At 44.5% G+C, this 18,867-nt stretch overlaps 1 protein-coding gene across 3 annotated transcripts in view; it reads right to left on the bottom strand.

Moving 5' to 3' along the window:
- The window catches only part of LOC112236507 (solute carrier family 12 member 4-like), a 42,484-nt gene extending 31,484 nt beyond the window's left edge, over positions 1–11,000 (bottom strand). Inside the window, exon 1 of one of the 3 annotated variants that reach the window (XR_006084737.1) lies at positions 10,483–11,000. Coding sequence is in view for 1 of the 3 variants with exons in the window: in XM_042331049.1 (XP_042186983.1) it covers positions 10,483–10,621 (139 nt within the window). In the remaining 2 variants the exon portion in view is untranslated. The remainder of the gene's footprint in view (positions 1–10,482) is intronic. The other 2 variants (XR_006084736.1, XM_042331049.1) reach the window with 2 other exon arrangements.
- Positions 11,001–18,867: the final 7,867 nt, after the last annotated feature.

Genomic DNA, 18,867 nt, shown 5'->3' with positions numbered 1-18,867 from the left:
CCTAGACTAGAGTCTGACTGACACAGAACTATACCTATACCTGACACAGAACTAGACTAGAGTCTGACTGACACAGAACTATACCCTAGACTAGAGTCTGACTGACACAGAACTATACCCTAGACTAGAGTCTGACTGACACAGAACTATACCCTAGACTAGAGTCTGACTGACACAGAACTATACCCTAGACTAGAGTCTGACTGACACAGAACTATACCCTAGACTAGAGTCTGATTGACACAGAACTATACCCTAGACTATAGTCTGACTGACACAGAACTATACCTTAGACTAGTCTGACTGACACAGATCTATACCCTAGACTAGTCTGACTGACACAGAACTATACCCTAGACTAGAGTCTGATTGACACAGAACTATACCCTAGACTAGAGTCTGACTGACACAGAACTATACCTTAGACTAGTCTGACTGACACAGAACTATACCCTAGACTAGAGTCTGACTGACACAGAACTATACCTTAGACTAGTCTGACTGACACAGATCTATACCCTAGACTAGAGTCTGACTGATACAGAACTATACCCTAGACTAGAGTCTGACTGACACAGAACTATACCCTAGACTAGAGTCTGACTGACACAGAACTATACCCTAGACTAGAGCCTGATTGACACAGATCTATACCCTAGACTAGAGTCTGACTGACACAGAACTATACCCTAGACTAGAGTCTGACTGACACAGATCTATACCCTAGACTAGAGTCTGACTGACACAGAACCAGTGTCCACACCCAACACAGTTGGTGACTTGCGACCTTGCTGGTCCCAGACGACAGTCAGAATCTTCTCATCTCTAAGAAAGGCACAGTGAGCATCAGCATCAAAAGAACCCAATAGATGTTCTGGACCCAGATTCACAGAACACTTCTAACACAAAAACATAAGAAGCTTCTGAATAAAGAAAAAAACAACTATCTTAACATTTCATTTTTTTCTTACAGGCGTCTCAAATATCTTCTTGCAAACTTCTTAACAATCTTCTTAAGATGATTGCGACTAGGCAACCAATCTAGCTAGTAATGACAATCATGCTAGCGTATTTCAAACTGAGATTACTGTTCTAAAACATGTTCTTCGGTTGAAAACAACCAATACTGAAAGTTTCATATGAAGTTTGTGAATGACTTAAACATTCTCAATTACTTTCATTAGCTTCATCTCACACTGCCCTGAGTTTAAGACAAGGGTTTTAGGTATCTTGGAACTAAAAACGTTTCCAAGAAGACATCCAAGAACATCATTTTTTTTCTTAGGAAGAAACTTGAGAACATTTCCAATAACTTTATTGAGGAATACACATTAAGTATAACTTAAGGAAAACATTGCACTTAAGAATACATTTTTTCTTAATAAGGTAGAATCTGGGCTCTAGACTCTGGAGTTGTGACTTTTCAGTAGATAACCATTTATATAACCAATAATGCAAAAGAAAGCAAGAAAACTTCAACATGTCAGCAATCACCAAAGCTGCTTATCCATGAAAAACACTTTGTCACCCTATTAGCTCATTCGGTATGAAAGCCTCTTTGCTAAACTTCTCCTTAAATGAACATTTAAGACTTTATTAAGCAGCAGAGAAGTCATGCAGCTTAGACCTCTCTATGGCTCTACCTCGTGTGGTTAGCTGGCAGAGATGCTATTCTGATTAGTGCTGTTCAAAGGCAATGTGTGTGTGTGAGAGATAAAGTGTACATGTTTCCCTACATTATCAGGATCACAATGTCCTGACAACCCACCAGAATGTTCTGACAAGGTAGGAAAACAAGATAAAAAAATGAATTGTTCAAATGCTATTTTAGGCTTAAGGGTTAGGTTTAGGGTTTGGGGTTAAGGTTAGGCTTAGGGTTTAAGGTTAGGGTTAGGTTAAGGGTAAGAGATTCCCATTTTGAATGGGAATAAAATAGTCCCTGAAAATTCACAAAAACAAGACTGTGTGAGCGTGCATGCAAGCACAGATTCAAATGCACTCGAGCTAGAATACCTAAACGTGAGTGTGTGTATGTGAGTGAGCATTTGGGTGTGTGTAAGAACACTAGTCAGGTAGCTCCAGTAGCTGTCAACACTGGTTAGACTCTCAACGGACACCAGGGTCCACAACAGAGATGCTGCTAGCCTGCTACTGTACCAAGCAACACTAAGGTGGGTACACAACTATACCAGAGCCTTAGGCAGTTAAGTTACATTTGATTTGATAATACTGTAATACTGTGTATTGTATAATAACTTGGTGTTAGTTTGTCTAGCTCATTTGAACTGATCCATGATCTGCTTGTATATAGCCTCGTTATTGTTTTTATTGTGTTACCTTTTCCTTTTCTATACAGAAAATATTTGTCTTACTTTTTAACTCTGCATTGTTGGGAATGGCCTCATAAGTAAGCATTTTACTGTAGTCTACACCAGCTGTATTCGGCGCATGTGACCAATAAACTTTGATTTGACTTGTCCTTACACATTTATAAAGGATGGTGAAGTGCTCAACTAAGTAATTGTGAATATATTCTTCATATTTCATAGTTAGAAATGTGTCTACTTAGTCACTGTCTGGACAGTGTTAATAATCATACAAACAACAATGACTGACTGATAAGATGTTAGATTGTGTTTAATGACACTGGGGAAAAGAAGAGGAAGAAGAATTTGTGGATCCAGTTCTGTTTGATATATTGTTTATCAGATGAACTTAATCAGATGAACTGTTTCTCTACCACTAAGGGGTAAATTAAGTTGAGATTCAATTTAAAACTAAAAGTTGCACATGCTTATCAGTGGTTTGGTTATAAATGTCAAAACACAGCCATCAAGTCTCTGTAGCTCTTTCAAGTACGCTATAGGCCACTCTTTCTTTCAAATCACATCAAATCAAACTTTATTTGTCACATGCGCTGAATACAACAAGTGTAGACTTTACCATGAAATGCTTACTGACAAACTCTCAACCAACAGTGCAGTTCAAGAAGAGTTAAGAAAATATTTACCAAGTAGACTAAAATAAAAAGTAATACTAAAAAGTAACACAATAAGAATAACAATGAGGTTATATACAGGGGGCACCAGTACAGAGTCAGTGTGCAGGGTACAGGTTAGAGGTCATTTGTACATGTAGGTGGGGGTGAAGTAACTATGCATAGATAATAAACAGTGAGTAGCAGCAGTGTACAAAAGGGGGGCTGTCAATGTAAATTGTCCAGTGGTGATTTTATTAATTGTTCAGCAGTCTTATGGCTTGGGGGTAGATGCTGTTGAGGAGGCTTTTGGTCCTAGACTTGGCGCTCCGGTACCGCTTGCCGTGCGGTAGCAGAGAAACCAGTCTATAACTTGGGTGACTGGAGTCTCTGATAATTTTATGGGTTTTCCTCTGATACCGCCTATTGTATAGGTCCTGGATGGCAGGAAGCTTGGCCCCAGTGATGTACTGGGTCGTTCACACCAGGTCGTGAAGACACTTGACAGTTGGTCCGCGCATGCTTTGAGTACACGTCCTGGTAATCCATCTGGCCCCGCGGCTTTATGAATACTGACCTGTTTAAAGGTTTTGTTCACATCAGCTACCGAGAGTGTTATCACACAGTCATGCAGAACAGCTGGTAATCTCGTGCATGCTTCAGTGTTCCTTGACTCGAAGCGAGTATAAAAGGCATTTAGATTGTCTGGTAGGCTCGTGTCACTGGGCAGCTCGCGTCTGGGTTTCCCTTTGTAATCTGCTATGGAGATGAAGATATACTGATTGAGAGGACTGAAGTGAGATTGTGAATATTTTTTATACATACATAAATTGTTAAATTACTGTCATCTAAAAAATAAAGACAACTATATCCAAATTCACTAGCAATATTCTTCAGAATTCTGAATTACTGAAGTATTTTACATCCCAGTTTTATTTTCCTTCAAGTTTTTCAGAACATCTTGAGCTACCTAGGAGAACGTTATTTAAATGGACTGTTCCATTTTGTTGTTATTATCTACCCTCATCCCGTTTTTTTCTTGTGGTTATGGTTAGTAGAGGGTGATTACAGCACAACAGTGAAGGACAGAGGAGCACTGTACAGTACAGATGTAGGATCTTAATGTTCACCAGCTACAGCAGAAAAATAATCCTACAGCAACAGGAAATGTGAATTATTACATGGATTATAATTCTTGAACATTCTTGTAGGGGTTGATACATTTTTCTTTAGGACAAATTTCAAAGTGGAAATTACAAACTTTAGAAGCCTTTTTAAAACTCAAATACACTACAAGTTTGTATTTCCTGCTGTGCAGGAAAATTCTCAGCAACAAAAGAGTGATCAAATTAAAATCCTACATCTGTACAGAGGAGGGGGGCCACCAATTGGAAAATCAAATTGACACAACATTGGCACAAATGGTGGATTCGGAAACAAGGCAGACAGAAACAGCAACAGGTGAACATTCTTTGGATACAGGTATAACAAGGCAAAGTGCCAAATAGATACAACATAATTGCACATCAGGTCATGACTTTCTTCAGAGAGTTGTGTTAGGAAGTTGTGTTGTTTTTGTGCATTCTGTTAATTCCTCAAGTCAAGCTATCATACAATACAGTGACACTCTCCTGAAGACTTAGGGTTAGTCCCAAATTGCATCCTATTCCTTGTATAGTGCGCTACTTTTGATCAGGGCCCAAAGGGTTCATTATATAGGGGATAACATGCCATTTGGGAGACAGTCTTTGAGGACTGTTTGTCTTTCAACAGAAGCTAATACACTTTAGCAGCCCAATCAGGAGAGATTGGGATTCATTGTTACCGGGCAAGCTAGAGGCTGTGGAAAACATACAGTCATTCCCTACATAAAGGACTGCCAACTCCCACTTTAAAATAGCCCAGTTTGTTGTTACATGTCTCTCATAGCTCTAACCCCAGGGGCTCTAGTAGAATAATACAGCTAACCCTACCCTACCAGCAGTGCTCTGCTATAGCCTCTCAGGGAGACAACTGTAGCTGTAGCTAGTGGGGTTGTGTCCTAAAACAGTACCCTATCCCTATAATAGTACACTACTTTTGACCAGAGCCCTATGGGGAACACAGGGTAATGTGTAAGCCACTTGGGACAGCAGAGCAGAGTACACCCATGAACACTCTATAGGGCATTATTTGTATGTCTTTTTCTCAGTCTAAAATCATATGTTTAACAGTTCTAAATACAGGAGCTTAGTCACCACTTCTATCAACGGAAGCATTGATGTGATGGGAAGTAAAACATTGCCTACAGATTTACAGAAAGAAACGGTTGTGAGAAAACATTGTCTTGTAACATGAATGTATAGAAGAAATGTATAGTGGTAAATCCCCTCATCAACACAGCCAACTAGCCATCCTTATTCTACTACAAATCAGTAACTGACACCGGTCTGCAAGCCATCCTTTACACTTCAGCTTCCCTTCATGATAAATTCTTCTGACTGACTCATTATCTGTCACTGGTCTCAGGGTTCAAATTAGCAGTCCGGCTGTCCAGAGCCCATCGGTCATCACTCAGTCCACACACACAGAATCAGCTGTCTGCAGAGTGGGTGTTGATCTCTATGAGGTTAAGACTATCTATGAAGCATGTGGGACAGAATGACAGGAATGGACACTGTTCTCCTGAAGACAGGCTGGGAAGACCCAGGAAGAAAAACAATGATTCTCCCCTCACGTAATCTACTGTTCTGTTCTGTACTGTACAGTTCAGTATGAGGCCAACTGTTTTCTGTATAGAAGACAAAACTAAAGATTCCTTCAATAGTGGATTAGATTACAGCAAGGCAACAATACTGTAGGACATGATGATAATGCTGATGCAGACATTCACTCAGAAACACTCTCTCACACATTCACTCAAACACACTATTTCACACACACAAATTCTCACAACTAATTCGGTCATGCGCAAATGTGGCCTTGCCAGATATTGTACAGTGGATAAACTGACTGGCTGGCTGACTAGAACTGACTGACTCCTAGCTAGCTACCACTCTAGTGGAAGGCTTCTCTGGTACAATGGCCACAGTGTGTAGTCCAGTCCAGACCAGCTCTGGAGAGAGCAGGGCGATCAGCCTGGAACAGAGTTAGCACTGTGACTGTGGCTGTCTCCCTCCTCTCCTCCACCCTCTTTACCCAACCATACCAGACCCACACACCTCCTCCCTCCATCACACCATCTATGATAGCCTCCTTTACTTCAACAATCTCCTCCCTAACTTCACCTCACCAACAACTCCTCCTTTTCCTAGTCATCTGTTTCCATCTCACTTCCTAGATGTTATTCTTCCTGTCAGTGGGAAATGGTGACATAGCTCTCTCTCTCTCTCTCTCTCTCTGGAAACCCCACTGCCTGAGAGAGAAAGACAGAGAGAGAGATTAAGAGGAAGAAGAAGGGGAGAGTTCACAGTCATCTCAAGACAGGCATGTGCAGAAAGAAAGAGCTCAACAGGCTCGGATAACCATTCCAGGTCATTTCATGCCATCAGCTGTTTTATTCATTCAGGAGCCCCTCTTATGGACAAAACATGAACTGCCAGTGATAACACATAACAGCTGTGTTTTCGCAAACTGGGTTAAATTGAGGTTGCCTGTGAACACTAGATTGTGAACACTAGATTGTGAACACTAGATTTGCTTTGTTTCACTTTGTATTTCAGTTTGTTCCCAGGCCAAAATCCTATCCAACAAAACAAGCCATGAATGAATTCCATACATTCCAGGAATATAGAGGAGACTTTAGGCAAAGATGTCCCATAATTCCAGGGTGTTTGAGATTATGATGATGATATCAGTCCTGTGGTCTAGTGGAGCGTATCACTACTAAACTGTTTCCCGCCACATGCAGGGACACAGTCACAAAGAAGTGCACCCCAAACGTGCACCCACGCATTCTCCCTGCCCACGCTTTCTCCCTGCCCACGCTTTCTCCCTGCCCACGCATTCTCCCTGCCCACGCTTTCTCCCTGCCCACGCATTCTCCCTGCCTACGCTTTCTCCCTGCCCACGCATTCTCCCTGCCTACGCTTTCTCCCTGCCCACGCATTCTCCCTGCCCACGCATTCTCCCTGCCCACGCTTTCTCCCTGCCCACGCATTCTCCCTGCCCACGCTTTCTCCCTGCCCACGCATTCTCCCTGCCTACGCTTTCTCCCTGCCTACGCTTTCTCCCCGCCTACGCATTCTCCCCGCCCACGCTTTCTCCCTGCCCACGCATTCTCCCTGCCTACGCATTCTCCCTGCCCACGCTTTCTCCCTGCCCACGCATTCTCCCTGCCCACGCTTTCTCCCTGCCCACGCATTCTCCCTGCCCACGCATTCTCCCTGCCTACGCATTCTCCCTGCACACGCATTTTCCCTGCCTATGCTTTCTCCCTGCCCACGCTTTCTCCCTGCCCACGCATTCTCCCCGCCCACGCATTCTCCCTGCCCACGCTTTCTCCCTGCCCACGCTTTCTCCCTGCCCACGCATTCTCCCTGCCCACGCTTTCTCCCTGCCCACGCATTCTCCCTGCCTACGCTTTCTCCCTGCCCACGCATTCTCCCTGCCTACGCTTTCTCCCTGCCCACGCATTCTCCCTGCCTACGCATTCTCCCTGCCTACGCATTCTCCCTGCCTACGCTTTCTCCCTGCCTATGCATTCTCCCTGCCCACGCTTTCTCCCTGCCTACGCTTTCTCCCTGCCTACGCATTCTCCCTGCCTACGCATTCTCCCTGCCTACGCATTCTCCCTGCCTACGCATTCTCCCTGCCTACGCATTCTCCCTGCCTACGCATTCTCCCTGCCTACGCATTCTCCCTGCCTACGCATTCTCCCTGCCTACGCATTCTCCCTGCCTACGCATTCTCCCTGCCTACGCATTCTCCCTGCCTACGCATTCTCCTGCCTACGCATTCTCCCTGCCTACGCATTCTCCCTGCCCACGCATTCTCCCTGCCTACGCTTTCTCCCTGCCCACGCATTCTCCCTGCCTACGCATTCTCCCTGCCTACGCATTCTCCCTGCCCACGCATTCTCCCTGCCTATGCATTCTCCCCTGCCCACGCATTCTCCCTGCCTACGCATTCTCCCTGCCTACGCATTCTCCCTGCCCACGCATTCTCCCTGCCCACGCTTTCTCCCTGCCCATGCATTCTCCCTGCCCACGCATTCTCCCTGCCCACGCTTTCTCCCTGCCCACGCATTCTCCCTGCCTACGCTTTCTCCCTGCCCACGCATTCTCCCTGCCCACGCATTCTCCCTGCCCACGCTTTCTCCCTGCCCACGCATTCTCCCTGCCTACGCTTTCTCCCTGCCTACGCTTTCTCCCCGCCTACGCATTCTCCCTGCCCACGCTTTCTCCCTGCCCACGCATTCTCCCTGCCTACGCATTCTCCCTGCCCACGCTTTCTCCCTGCCCACGCATTCTCCCTGCCCACGCTTTCTCCCTGCCCACGCATTCTCCCTGCCCACGCATTCTCCCTGCCTACGCATTCTCCCTGTACACGCATTTTCCCTGCCTACGCTTTCTCCCTGCTCACGCATTCTCCCTGCCCATGCATTTTCCCTGCCCACGCATTCTCCCCGCCCACGCATTCTCCCTGCACAGCATTTTCCCTGCCCATGCATTTTCCCTGCCCACGCATTCTCCCCGCCCACGCATTCTCCCCGCCCACGCATTCTCCCCGCCCACGCATTCTCCCCGCCCACGCATTCTCCCCGCCCACGCATTCTCCCCGCCCACGCATTCTCCCTGCCTACGCATTCTCCGTGGGAGAGAAAAAACTGCTCAACCAATATTAACTATCTTGGAAACAATAGTAATTAATCCCAGGCCAGAACATTGAGCACCTACTTCCTCTATAACTCTGTGATGGTGGTGTATTCACTACCCTGGCAGTAATGGATGGAAGGCCAGGCAGGGGTAGGTCTGTGTGCCTGGCTGGCCAGCCTGTGATGGAGGTGTATTCACTACCCTGGCAGTAATGGATGGAAGGCCAGGCAGGGGTAGGTCTGTGTGCCTGGCTGGCCAGCCTGTGATGGAGGTGTATTCACTACCCTGGCAGTAATGGATGGAAGGCCAGGCAGGGGTAGGTCTGTGTGCCCTGCCGGCCAGCCTGTGATGGTGGTGTATTCATTACCCTGGCAGTAATGGATGGAAGGCCAGGCAGGGGTAGGTCTGTGTGCCTGGCTGGCCAGCCTGTGATGGTGGTGTATTCATTACCCTGGCAGTAATGGATGGAAGGCCAGGCAGGGGTAGGTCTGTGTGCCTGGCTGGCCAGCCTGTGATGGAGGTGTATTCATTACCCTGGCAGTAATGGATGGAAGGCCAGGCAGGGGTAGGTCTGTGTGCCCGGCCGGCCAGCCTGTGATGGTGGTGTTTTCATTACCCTGGCTGTAATGGATGGAAGGCCAGGCAGGGGTAGGTCTGTGTGCCTGGCTGGCCAGCCTGTGATGGTGGTGTATTCATTACCCTGGCAGTAATGGATGGAAGGCCAGGCAGGGGTAGGTCTGTGTGCCTGGTCGGCCAGCCTGTGGTTTTGTGTGGGTGCTTCATTATGAGGCAGCTCCCTTTTATTAAAGCTCTCCTTTCTCTCCCTCATACAGCAGACTCACGCCTGGTCGGTTCCCATGTCAGCCTTGCATATCAGCAGTCTCATATAATCCTGCCCCCTGGCTACAAACTCCTCTCCTCTCCACCTAGGAGTGGTTTATCCACTTTCCCATACTTGATACAGAAGCAAATTGAGAAACTGAAAGAGGGACTAGAACTAGATATACAGCTGAGATAGACTGAGAGAAAGAAAAATCTGTTTCTCACTGGTTTAACAGCCTGCTCAACCTCTGTGTGTGAAAATAAATAAACGCTATGCACAAAGAGTGCTCCATCTTTTGTCAGATGGAACACTTGAGGCCTAAGCAGGGCTGGTCCCCCTGCCTCTCCGCCCCCTCTACCCCCTCCCCCTCACCCCACCCCCACCCTTGCCCCTCCAATTATTTTCCCTTTGTCACCACAGACATATTTGGCATGAGGGGGCTCATGATGGGGTAATCTTCCTGAGTCTGTCCTGAATCTCTGAAATCCCACGATAACACTCCACAGAAAATTCCCTGAGCTTTCAAAAATAGGCTGGAAAACTCTCTGCCAGGAAAGGAAATCTGCCAGGTAGGTTGGAGGATTGCCATGGTAAACATACAACCAGCTGTTCTGTCTCAGCCAGCCCCCAGGACAATGTAAAGCATTCCCACAACTTCTCCTCAGGTCACACTCATAACAACACACTATAGAAAACATCTCATTAACTTCACATTTCTAGACAGTTCTCTTAGTAAATAGGACAACCTGCTTATAAAGAGTTGAGCAACAGTTGTCTGTCTGTTCTTCCAAGCAGTTCTTAGTTAACAAGACAACAATGTTGTTCTACTTTGTAAAGAGTTGAGAGGAACAGTTGTCTGAGAAAGAGCGAGAGAGAGAGAGACTCACCATCAGAGCTGACAGTGTCTAGATGTCCAGGGTGTCCCCCCTGTCCTGTGTCTCTGTAGTCCACCCAGTTAATTCCTTCCAGGCTGTCATAGTTGGATGTAGCGCTGTCCTCCACCGGTACCACTGTGAAATGGGGCATGTTTTCATCCGCTGGTTAGGCCCTGATGCTAATAATCCTCAGTATCTCCGGATAGGCTTTCAGCAGCTAGCGGTTAGCGCTGTCCTGACAGACTTGATCAGCCAGCTGAACTCCCAGGCAGTCAGTCAGTACTACTAATCTCAGCAGCATTCCACTACCCTGCGCTCACTTCCTCTGAGCACATTACCATACCATAGCCCTGCCCCCTCTACCAGCCCCGACCAGGCCAGCCTCCTGGGCTGCTTGTGTGAATAAAAGAGGTGCTGCCTGTCATGTAGCCTGGGAAACTCAGTCTGGCAGGGGAGGAGAGGACTCTGAGACACAGTCAGTGTCCCACTGTCGTCAGCACCACTGACTCATATCATATACTCAGTGGTCATATACTGAGAGAGAGTGAGAAAAGAGGGACAGCAGAGAAACCCATTCCATGGCCATGTTGTTAATTGACCCTCTCCACACTGAACACGTTCTCTCTCTCTCTCTCTCTCTCTCTCTCTCTCTCTCGCTCTCTCTCTCACAAACACACACACACACACATACACACACACACAGACAGACAGTCCTCTGTGTATGTGGGTCTTGACCAAAACACACACACAACTCTGAGACGTGGCAGTTTGGAAAATAATCAAATTAACCAAGTGTTTGTTTGAGAGAGAACAGAGAGCGAGCGGGAAAGAGATGACAGAAAGAGAGAGAGAGAGAGAGAGATAAAGAGACGAGGGAGTGCGAGAGAGCAAGACGGAGAGAGAAATAAATAAAAAGAGAAAGAGAGCAAGACGGAGAGAGAAATAAATAAAAAGAGAGAAAGAGAGAGAGTGAGGGAGTGCGAGAGAGCAAGACGGAGAGAGAAATAAATAAAAAGAGAGACGAAAGAGAGAGAGTGAGGGAGTGCGAGAGAGCAAGACGGAGAGAGAAATAAATAAAAAGAGAGACGAAAGAGAGAGAGTGAGGGAGTGCGAGAGAGCAAGACGGAGAGAGAAATAAATAAAAAGAGAGATGAAAGAGAGAGAGTGAGGGAGTGCGAGAGAGCAAGCGTGTAACACAGCCCCTGCGTTTGGCATAAGCAGAGGAAAATATGACACAGTGAACTACCCAACTCTCCCCCTCCTATTCCTACAAACAACATAATGCTGATGTCATATCAGCCTTTGACCCGAGGAACAGACAGCAACATCCTGTGTATTCCTACACTGTGTAGACATACGATATAAATGATTCTGCTTTCATTTTAGGCCTTATAGCTGTAATACAATACAGTAAAATTATACAGTACAATTACTGTATACAGTAAAATAAACATGAACGGAATCTTTACAACAGAATCTTTACAGCGTCTTTACCACAACGACCCAACCCAAAGCATCAGTAACAGACTGCAGCTGGAAGGAAAACCTCATGTGCTCTCATGTCTTTGGCACTCCTTCCCAAGGCCCTCTTTTATTTTCCAAATCGACCTTATTTAAAAAATAAACTCAATATATATACTGTATATATATATATTTCACCTTTATTTAACCAGGTAGGCCAGTTAAGAACAAGTTCTCATTTACAACTGCGACCTGGCCAAGATAAAGCAAAGCAGTGTGGCAAAAACAACAACAGAGTTACACATGGGATAAACAAATGCAACAAAATACAGTTTTTAACACAATAGAAAATCTGTATACAGTGTGTGCAAATTAAGTAAGGAAGTAAGGCAATAAATAGGCCATAGTGGTGAAGTAATTACAATTTAGCAATTAACACTGGAGGGATAGATGTGCAGATGAGGATGTGCAAGTAGAAATACTGGTGTGCAAAAGAGCAGAAAAAAACAAAAAACCAATATGGGGATGAGGTAGGTAGTAGGTTGGATGGGCTATTTACAGAATGGCTGTGTATAGCTGCAGCGATCGTTAAGCTGCTCTGAGAGCCGATGCTTGAAGTTAGTGAGGGAGATATAAGTCTCCAAAGTCAGTGATTTTTGCAATTCGTTCCAGTCATTGGCAGCAGAGAACTGGAAGGAAAGGCGGCCAAAGGAGAAATTGGCTTAGGGGGTGACCAGTGAGATGTACCTGCTGCAGCATGTACTACATATGGGTGCTGCTATGGTAACCAGTGAGCTGAGGTAAGGCGGGGCTTTACCTAGCAAAGACTTATAGATGACCTGGAGCCAGTGGGTTTGGCGGTGAATATGTAGCGAGGACCAGCCAACGAGAGCATACAGGTCACAATGGTGGGTAGTATATGGGGCTTTAGTGACAAAACGGATGGCACTGTGATAGACTGCATCCAATTTGCTGAGTAGAGTGTTGGAGGCTATTTTGTAAATGACATCGCCGAAGTCAAGGATCGGCAGGATAGTCAGTTTTACGAGGGTATGTTTGGCAGCATGAGTGAAAGAGGCTTTGTTGCGAATTAGGAAGCCGATTCTAGATTTAATGTTGGATTGGAGATGCTTAATATGAGTCTGGAAGGAGAGTTTACAGTCTAGCCAGACACCTAGTTATTTATAGTTGTCCACATATTCTAAGTCAGAACCGTCCAGAGTAGTGATCTTAGGCGGGTGCGGGTAGCGATCGGTTGAAGAGCATGCATTTAGTTTTACTAGCCTTTTAAGAGTTTGTTAACACAGTGTCCAAAGAAAGGCCAGATGTATACAGTATGGTGTCGTCTGCGTAGAGGTGGATCAAAGAATTACCAGCAGCAAGAGCGACATCATTGATGTATACAGAGAAAAGAGTCGGCCTGAGAATTGAACCCTGTGGCACCCCCATAGAGACTGCCAGAGGTCTAGACAACAGGCCCTCCGATTTGACTCACTGCACTCTATCTGAGAAGTAGTTAGTGAACCAGGCGAGGCAGTCATTAGAGAAACCAAGGCTGTTGAGTCTATAAGAATATGATGATTGAGAGAGTCAAAAGCCTTGGCCAGGTCGTTGAAGATGGCTGCACAGTACTGTTTTTTTATCCATGGTTGTTATGATATCGTTTAGGACCTTGAGCGTGGCTGAGGTACACCTGTGACCAGCTCGGAAACCGGATTGCATAGTGGAGAAGGTACGGTAGGATTCGAGATGGTCGGTGATCTGTTTGTTCACTTGGCTTTCGAAGACTTTAGAAAGGCAGTGCAGGATGGATATAGGTCTGTAACAGTTTGGGTCTATAGTGTCTCCCCCTTTGATAGGGGGATGACGGCAGCTGCTTTCCAATATGTAGGAATCTTGGACGATACTTAAGAGAGATGGAACAGACAATGGCGGCAGATAATTTTAGGAAGTTAGGGTTCAGATTATTAAGACCAGCTGATTTGTAGGGATCCAGTTTCTGCAGCTCTTTCAGGACATCAGCTGTCTGGATTTGGGTGAAGGAGAAGCAAGGGGGGCTTGGGCCAGTTGCTGCAGGGGGTGCAGAGCTGTTGGCTGGGCTAGCCGGGTAGAAAGCGTGGCCAGCTGTAAAGAATGCTTATTGAAATTATTGAGTATTATTATTATTTTTTTAAACCTTTATTTAACTAGGCAAGTCAGTTAAGAACAAATTCTTATTTTCAATGACAGCCTAGGAACAGTGGGTTAACTGCCTTGTTCAGTGGCAGAATGACAGATTTTTACCTTGTCAGCTCGGGGATTCGATCTTGCAACCTTCCGGTTACTAATCCAACACTAACCACTAGGCTACCTGCCGCCCCAAACACTGTCGGTGGTGACAGTGTTTCTTAGCCTCAGTGCAGTGGGCAGCTGAGAAGAGTTGCTCTTATTCTTCATGGACTTTACAGTGTCCCACAACTTATTGGAATTAGTGATGCGGGATGCGCATTTCTGTTTGAAATAGCTAGCCTTAGCTTTCCTAACTGACTGTGTATATTGGTTCCTGACTTCCCTGAAAAGTTGCACATCGTGGGGACTATTTGAAGCTAGTGCAGTGCGCCACAGGATGTTTTTGTGCTGGTCAAGGGCAGTCAAGTCTGGAGTGAACCAAGGGCGATATCCGTTCTTAGTTCTGAATTTTTTGAAAGGGGCATGCTTATTTAAGATTTTGAGGAAGGCATATTTGAAGAACAACCAGGCATCCTCTACTGACGGGATGAGGTCAATATTTTTCCAGGATACCTGGGCCAGGTTGATTAGAAAGGCCTGCTCGCAGAAGTGTTTTAGGGAACGTTTGACAGTGATGAGGGGTGGTCGTTTGACTGTGGACCCATAACAAACGCAGGCAATGAGGCAGTGATCGCTGAGATCCTGGTTGAAAACAGCAGAGGTGTATTTAGGGGGCAAGTTGGTCAGGATATCTATGAGGTAGCCCATGTTTACGGATTAGGGGTTGTACCTGGTAGGTTCCTTGATAATTTGTCAGAGATTAAGGGCATCTATTTTAGATTGTAGGATGGGGTGGCCACGGTGTTAAGCATATCCCAGTTTAGGTCACCTAACAGTACGAGCTCTGACGATAGATGGGGGGTAATCAATTCACATATGGTTTCCAGGGCACAGCTGGGAGCTGAGGGGGGTCTATAACAAGCGGCAGCAGTGAGAGACTTATTTAGTAGCTCAAATTGTTTGGGCATAGAACAGGATAGTAGGACAGAACTCTGCAGGCTATCTCTACAGTAGATTGCAACTCCGACCCCCTTTAGCAGTTCTATCTTGACGGAAAATGTTCTAATTGGGGATGGACATTTCTGAATTTTTGATGGCCTTCCTAAGCCAGGATTCAGACATGGCTAGGACATCAGGGTTGGCGGAGTGTGCTAAAGCAGTGAATAAAACAAACTTAAGGAGGAGGCTTCTGATGTTAACATGCATGAACGCAAGGCTTTTATAGTTGCAGAAGTCAGCAAATGAGAGTGCCTGGGGACACACATGGCCTGGGTTAACCTCTACATCACAATAGGAACAGAGGAGTAGGATAAGGGTACGGCTAAAGGCTATCATGTAGTAAGCTTTACCCTACAGGTAATTCCATTGTAATGATGCTGAGAATCCAATTTTTCACTTTAAAATGTGTCAAACAAAAAACAATGATGATTACCGAACTTTGCATCTGCACTGTTCTTCAAATACATGTTTTTTTGTAAAATTTTCTTTGGAAATTGTTAAAAGCAGTCCTTGTGCATAGAGTTGTATGGTTTGTTTAACTTTGTAATCATTGTTTTTTGTTTGACATAATTTTAAAGTGAAATGTTGGGTACTGTGACATTAAAGTAACAATGTAAATTATAGGCGAGAAAATGTAGGCCTAATGTAAATATAAATAGCCTACAAATACATTTTTACCCATAATCCAGAACAGGCCATTTTAGTTGTGAGTTTCATGGCATCTATTTAAGATATCAGGGGAACTAACCTTAAATAACATCATATCTTTCCTTCCCTCTTTCACTGAGAGCCAGAAGTCCCCAGGAAGACAGATCACAGGGCCTACAGCAGCCTGTAATTACAGAGGCCCATTAAACGTCCTATTTTAAGTCATTTGAGCTCTACTCTTCTGCTCTCTTTGGACTTCTGGGGCCTCTGTAGAAAACGGTGTCACAGTTGGTAAAGCATGGCACTTACAAGTTGCAATACCAGGGTTATGGGTTCAATTCTTGTTGGGGTCACTCAAGACTCACCCGTATGAAAATGTTTGCGCTCACTCAATACTGTAAGGTACTTTGGATAAAAACATCTTCTAAATGGCACATACTATTATTATTATATTATGTAGTGGATGTCATGGGTTTAGATATTTACCCCCTTCTATCTTATTGCACAACAGCCAAAACTGACAGTTTTCCGTTTATGGTTCACAGTTCAATGACAGTTCAATGACTGTGTTTGAAAGTCTGACTTTCTTGCGTAATCCAGGCAATGCTGGCAATGTCACATATCGTACTTTGGCCTGCCTAGTAACAGTAACAATAATAAGCAGAACAGTTCAATATACAGTACATTGTGTCTTTAAGTTCAATTCAGTAATACAGAATCTGTTTCTATAGACCTTTTTGGGTCCAAATATCAGACCTGAGCCCAAATACTAATTCAAATATCTCAATTACTTTCACATACATTCAAAGTAAGTATTCAGATATATTTTATTTGAAAAGACAAGTAGTTGAAAATGTTTATGTATTTGGAAATACCCTTGGAAACTATTTGAAATACTCAAATACACTGATTCAAATACACTCCCATGCAGGTATTTGAAAATAGTATTTGAAATAAGTATTTGAGAATCCTATCATATACATTTTGGCAGACCATTGGTTTTTACAATTAACATTTAAAATGCTCCAACAAAAGTACTTGTTTTGTGCTGTGTATTTGAACATATTTTAAATACCAGATACTCAAATACATATGTATTTGAACCCTGGTCTGCTAAATATACATTGACAAAGAATTACTCCGAATGAAAGCGGTGGTCCTTTGTCGAACATTCGGTAGCACTTTACTTTACAGCCCGGAATAAAGTGATTACATGGTAACAGCATGGTAACAAGTTAGTTACTCACAGTTCATTCATTCAGTAGTATTACCCAGCCCGCTAAACTAATTGTCACCTCTGTGTCTCCCCAGCTCCCCATCAAACATTTCCCAGTTCTTCACACAGACTCTCTCTCTCTCTCTCTCTCTCGTCTCCACTGACAGAAGCCTTTGACGTAGTAGAGGATAGGTTTTTCCTAACTACTCGCCTACGTTGCATTTACCATGCCTGTCCTGGAGTGTAATTGCCCCCGGGATGCCAGTGAAAGGCCATATAAGCTTTGGCCCGAACTACCCAGCCTCAGCCTGCCAAGCCCCAGCCACAGTCCCAGTCCCTGCTCCAGCCACTGCTCCAGCCCCAGCTCCTAGGCACAACCCCAGGTTCAGCCCACTGCTCACTGTGTACGGCACATGTCAAACTCATTCCTTGTACTTGATTGATGAGGTCACTAATTAGTAAGGAACTCCCCTCACCTGGTTGTCTAGGTCTTAATTGAAAGGAAAAAACAAAAACCAGCAGACACTAGACACTTATGTACAGACACAATCTCTTGTATCGACCTAGTGTGGCGTTTCCTCAGGGTAGAGCAGAGCTATGAACGTGTGCTGTGTGATGTGGTGCAGATCCGGGGGTTAGAGCAAGGCCACTGTAAACTTATAGTTTGAGTGCAAACAGAAGCTTTGAACAAGCAGCAAAGCCATGTGTGGGAGATAAGCTCTTGATTAGTTGTCTGTGTCATCTTCTAGTGCCCTCTTTTGGATAAATAACAAAGTACAGTACCTTGACAATCATGAATAAATTCTGTGCTTGACAGATATGTCTAAAGAAAGGCCCATACTAAAACAAACTATTGCTTTTAGACAACAAAGGCTTGTTTTTATCATTAACAAGATTAAACAAACTCTGGGAATTATGTCATACAACTGACACTACAACTGACACTACCAACTGAGAAGTAAACTTCAAGCAACGTTTACCATGAGGTGAGACGATAAACCAACTGTTCTGAACACACAAGTCTACAAGCCAGTGGGCAAATCTATTCAAAGTGGTCAAGAACATTTCCCCCCAATAAGACTTCTACATCATTAACAGTAAGCCTAGAGGTCAACAATAGGACTTCTACATCATTAACAGTACACCTAGAGGTCAACAATAGGACTTCTACATCATTAACAATAAACCTAGAGGTCAACAATAGGACTTCTACATCATTAACAGTAAGCCTAGAGGCCAACAATAGGACTTCTACATCATTAACAGTAAGCCTAGAGGTCAACAATAGGACTTCTACATCATTAACAGTAAACCTAGAGGTCAACAATAGGACTTCTACATCATTAACAGTAAACCTAGAGGCCAACAATAGGACTTCTACATCATTAACAGTAAGCCTAGAGGCCAACAATAGGACTTCTACATCATTAACAGTAAGCCTAGAGGTCAACAATAGGACTTCTACATCATTAACAGTAAGCCTAGAGGTCAACAATAGGACTTCTACATCATTAACAGTAAACCTAGAGGTCAACAATAGGACTTCTACATCATTAACAGTAAACCTAGAGGTCAACGATAGGACTTCTACATCATTAACAGTAAACCTAGAGTGCCAACAATAGGACTTCTACATCATTAACAGTAAACCTAGAGGCGAACAATAGGACTTCTACATCATTAACAGTAAACCTAGAGGTCAACAATAGGACTTCTACATCATTAACAGTAAACCTAGAGGTCAACAATAGGACTTCTACATCATTAACAGTAAGCCTAGAGGTCAACAATAAGACTTCTACATC

The sequence above is a fragment of the Oncorhynchus tshawytscha genome, linkage group LG12 (assembly GCF_018296145.1).
Source record: "Oncorhynchus tshawytscha isolate Ot180627B linkage group LG12, Otsh_v2.0, whole genome shotgun sequence".
Classification (NCBI taxonomy): Eukaryota; Metazoa; Chordata; class Actinopteri; order Salmoniformes; family Salmonidae; genus Oncorhynchus; species Oncorhynchus tshawytscha.
Note: the sequence above shows the minus strand (reverse complement) of the source record. Positions and strands in the feature narration are given on the sequence as shown.